At 55.1% G+C, this 4,317-nt stretch overlaps 1 protein-coding gene across 1 annotated transcript in view; it reads right to left on the bottom strand.

Moving 5' to 3' along the window:
* The window catches only part of LOC104078239 (dynein heavy chain 17, axonemal-like), a gene marked incomplete at its 3' end in the record, with an annotated part of 11,080 nt that extends 6,879 nt beyond the window's left edge, over positions 1 to 4,201 (bottom strand). Inside the window, 12 exon segments of the mRNA XM_009579795.1 lie at positions 80 to 192; positions 326 to 457; positions 599 to 706; positions 872 to 997; positions 1,477 to 1,537; positions 1,539 to 1,615; positions 1,842 to 1,968; positions 2,151 to 2,242; positions 2,322 to 2,669; positions 2,898 to 3,020; positions 3,247 to 3,495; positions 4,070 to 4,201. Coding sequence (XP_009578090.1) covers positions 80 to 192; positions 326 to 457; positions 599 to 706; positions 872 to 997; positions 1,477 to 1,537; positions 1,539 to 1,615; positions 1,842 to 1,968; positions 2,151 to 2,242; positions 2,322 to 2,669; positions 2,898 to 3,020; positions 3,247 to 3,495; positions 4,070 to 4,201 — 1,688 coding nt within the window.
* Positions 4,202 to 4,317: the final 116 nt, after the last annotated feature.

Consider the following 4,317-nt stretch of genomic DNA (forward strand, 5'->3'; position numbering starts at 1 on the left):
GAGAGCGTGCAAATGGGTCCCAGTACAATGCTGGGGTGGGTGAGGACCGTCCCACCACGTGGCCCAGCCCACCCCGCACCCGCCGACCGCGGTGCACAGCCCTGCGCCGAGGCTCCCGGCTCCCACCGAGTGCGGCAGGGACAGGCAAAACTGCTCCGGCCGTGCTGTCACCTCCCTGGCTCCCACGCACCCCTAACACCCCACGTGTGGTTTCCTCATGCAGTCAGGATACTTTGAAAATATTGGAAAGTAATAACATACAGGAAGTCTTTGCTCAGAAGTGCAAAGAAAAAAAGCAGTAAGAATATCCTCTTGTAACAAATACCTTCGCAAGGATCATTTTGGCCACAACATCCCTGGCATGGACATCAATGGTACAGATTGTCATGATCTTCATCCTGTCTCCTGCGGTTAGGTTTCCAATGAGTAGTGAAATCAGTGCATTTAGCTGAGTAATCTGAGGAAGGAAAGAAATGATGAACAGAAAAAAGACATCACACTTTGTCCATCTCCCGGTGACCCCCTGGACTGGACCTCGCCTCTTCCAAGCAGAGAGGGGCTGCAGGACAGCTCCAGGTCAGGTTTGAGGGATGCCAACCTGCTTTTTGTTGTAATCCCTCATTGCATTCTCATAGCCTTCCTCCAGCCTTGAAAAGGCAATGCCGACTTCTGTAGTCCACCAGATCTGGGTGCACGTCAGAGCAACCTGCAGCAAACCACAGGGACAAAATGTGGCCACAAAGGGAAATACGCTGTCCCCGCGATGGCTCAGGGCAGGCGCCTGCACCTCCCCGGCTCTGCGCTTGCTCCTCCTCTCGGAGCTCGGCTCACGGAGCTGCCGGCCAGCCCGGCCCCGCACGGAAGCTCCCACCTGTGCTGGGTAGTCGAACACCCACTGCTCCCGCGGCTTCTCCTCGTAGGTCACCATGGCCTCGGGGATCAGGCACCGCAGCGTGGAGCGCATGCTCTCCAGCACTCGGTTCAGCCAAACCTCGACCTGGAGGGTGACATCCAGCAAACCCTGAGAGATCGGTTCCTGGCCCGTGTCCGGTCTGGCTGCAGGACCCCGCGGCAGCGTGCAAGCGGCTCCTGGCTGCTCTGCACGGCAAGCTTCTGCCTGCGCGTTGTAACAAGCTGGATGAAAGACCCCAGTACAGGGCCCTGCAGCGCACTTCCCATGGCAGTTTATGGAGCATGGGCTGAGGGTGAACAACAGAGAGGGGAAAAACACGCTGTGACCGCCTGAGGGGCTGCGAGGCTGGAGCGGGTTTATATGACTCTGATATTGCTGCAGCGCTGTTCTACACCCGCAATGCAGATCCCATTTCTGGTTTTTTTTTTTGGCCGAAAGGCTTCACGATTGCATTTTAAAACTGCTGCCAGGCTGTTAGTGCACAACAAGCAAAAGGCTCGTCCCCGTCCTGAACCTGCCCACCTCTGTCCCCGCAAGCGGAGGCTCCACGGAGCTCGGCTGACCTGGCCAGACAAGTCACAGTCTGTGTCGAGGGGCACGTACTCCTCGTCCCTGCTGAAAATTCAGGGGCTTTTTGTCCGGACTCATCTTGAACTTCAGTTTAGCCAGACTGTCGAACAGCTTCGGCAGATGACGGGACACCTGAGAACAGGCACAGCAGAGGGTCAGGGACCCCCGGTCCCACGCAGAGGTGTAATCACCACTTGGATTAACTCCCGCACGTCCCTCAGGGCACTGCATCCCTGAGAAGGTGTGTACCAGGGATGGTGTTCTGTCTGTTAGGATGAAAAATATTTTAAAACTGCTATAACAAGATAGCACGCAAGAGACACAGGACTTGCCTCCACGCTTTACACTCAGCCCATACCTCAACTGGCTCATTCCCATTAGATAAAATATCAAGCAGGTCTGCAGAGGAAACAAAGTAGAATCTGGGAAAAGCCAGTCTTTTGGTCTCGAGGTATTCAGCCAAAGCCTTCTCACAGAGCGCCAATCTAACAGAAAACAAGGAAGAAAAACTGCAGTTAAAACCTCCACATATTAATTTTTACTCTTTGCAAAGCGATTGCCATATTGAGGAAGATGCCACTTTGGAGAAATCAAACTCTTTCTTTGGCCCTAGACCAGCCGGTGGAGGCCCCTCCGTAACACTTCACCAGAAAGACTCAAACCTCACCTCTTCTGCAACACTTCTAGCTTGTCGTAGAGACCAGGCTTGTTTGTAGCTTCAATCACATTGGGAGTTTTTACTGCATCGGCCATTAATTCCTGCAAGAGGAAAAATGCTTCAGCTCTACCTGATCTGGCAGCAAGCCCTCAGGGGCCTGGGGGGTGACGGGCTTCGCACTTTGAAATCTTGATCGATAGCATCAAAATGCTTCGAGTCCTCTGGCAGTTGACTGCGGATGTCTTCGGAGCCAATGAAGATGCTTTCGAGGTGACTCCACGTCCTCTGCACCTCAAACCAGATGCTGATAACGGAGTCAGTGGTCGACAGCTTCTGCTGCCAACCCGACACCTCCTGAAGGAAGAAGGCTAGGTACTTGGAGGTCATCAGGTTCTGCAGCTGCACTTGGTTGTCCTCCAGCGTTTCGATGAGCACCTCATCTGACTTGAGCAGCATGATGCCGGTCCTGGCGTGGGGCTCATGCTCAAACTGCATTGTTGCCCAGGTAGCATCCAGGGCATCCAGCACCTGCAGGCGGGGCATGAGAAATGAGCTGGACTCTGCGGTGCCGAGTCCCAGACCTTGCGGAAAGCCAAGGCAGCAATAGGAACGCGTCTTCCAGAGCACGAGCTCCACCGTACCACGCTGCACGTGGACTCCAACCCTCGGAAGCAGGAACACAAGCTGCTAACAGCCACAGAGCCACATCAGAGCAGGGCTCTCAGCAAAGCAGGATAGGAACCAAGCCCCGTTTACCTTCTCCATCCCCGACTCTTTCATGGCTTTGTCCACGATGCCATGAACCTCATCCTCAAAGTTGTGCAGGTTCAGCTGCAGCAGATCTGCAAGGGTTGTGTCCTCAGACATGGTGAAGTTCACCTGAAGCAGAACCGGCACTGTCAGGGCATGGACTCCCCTCCGCGGAGAGGTAGCTCAGTGGCTCGCCCAAACGAGCTTATTAACACCCACGTTTAAAGACCCTGCACAAATATTTGTGTATGGCCAGGTTTTAAAACAGATTGCATGCTTCCCCTGATAGATGCAAATCTCGGAGCCTCCCGGGTCAGGGGTTGGAGCCAGGGAAGGGCAGGAGGGCTGGGAGCACCTTGGTTGCCTGCATGAGCTCATGCCAGTGCCGGTTCCTGATGGCTGGGTTCTGCAGCTCATTCACAGCGCGCAGGGACTTTATCATGTTCTTCACGCTGTTGTCCAGCCCTGTGAACGCATCCCAGCTTCTCATCTCCTTATCCAAGCTCCGAATGTCTTTAGCAAATTTCTTACAATCAATATCCATCTGCTCAACATTGATGTCCTTCCACTTGGTGGTTTTCCAGTCATCAATGCTCGTGTTAACCTAAATTTGGGAATACATTTTCACAGGACATGTAAGTAGCAGAAGCACTGCTGCCCAGGATGAAGATGAGTATATCCAGTGCCTGTACACCCCGTGCACCCACCACGCCTCCCACACGTGCACGCCCAGCGCCTGCACACCCGTTGCACCCGTGCTGGGCTGCACAGCTCCCGCACCAGCAGACCTGCTCTAATGCTGTGACAACCTGCCTTGTGTCTCATCCCACCTCTCATGGCAATGAGACTCTTGGAGGAGCTACCACAACTTTGCACCTTTGGCTGGCAATGCCCAGCTGGCGCAGGGTGCCTGTGCTGGGTGCCCATGCCTGCCAACAGCGGTCTGCTGTCAAGCCCTTGCCTGGAGGCAGCTGGGCATCGTGCCCTGGCACAGGGGCCATCACCGAGCCCAGGGCTCCCGGTCACTGTGCTCAACCGCAGAGAGCTACCAGCAACCACTATAAACCACTTCAAAACTGTGAGGACCAGCCCTGCCCAGCGCACCCCAGAAGCCTGTTCTGCACATCCCCATGCTCCTGCCCTCCCCATTATGCTGGCTCACAGACCGCGGCACATACCAAGACAATCATGTCCCAGAGCTCCTTCAGCAAGCGCACCTCCCTGCGGCATGCTTTGAGCTGTTTATATTCTGGGACCAACACTTCGAACAGCCCGGCTGACTTGGACAGGGCTGCCATGTCGCCCTCCATGGCGGCAATGCTCTTCTGTTGCTGGCCAGAGAAAAAGAAAAGGTCTCAGCTGGGGACCGTGTGCCAGGGACACGTCTCCTACCCCAGCGATGGCTCCGTCCCCGCTCCAGCATGGT

Source organism: Fulmarus glacialis, unplaced genomic scaffold (genome assembly GCF_000690835.1).
Source record: "Fulmarus glacialis isolate BGI_N327 unplaced genomic scaffold, ASM69083v1 scaffold29660, whole genome shotgun sequence".
Lineage (NCBI taxonomy): Eukaryota > Metazoa > Chordata > Aves > Procellariiformes > Procellariidae > Fulmarus > Fulmarus glacialis.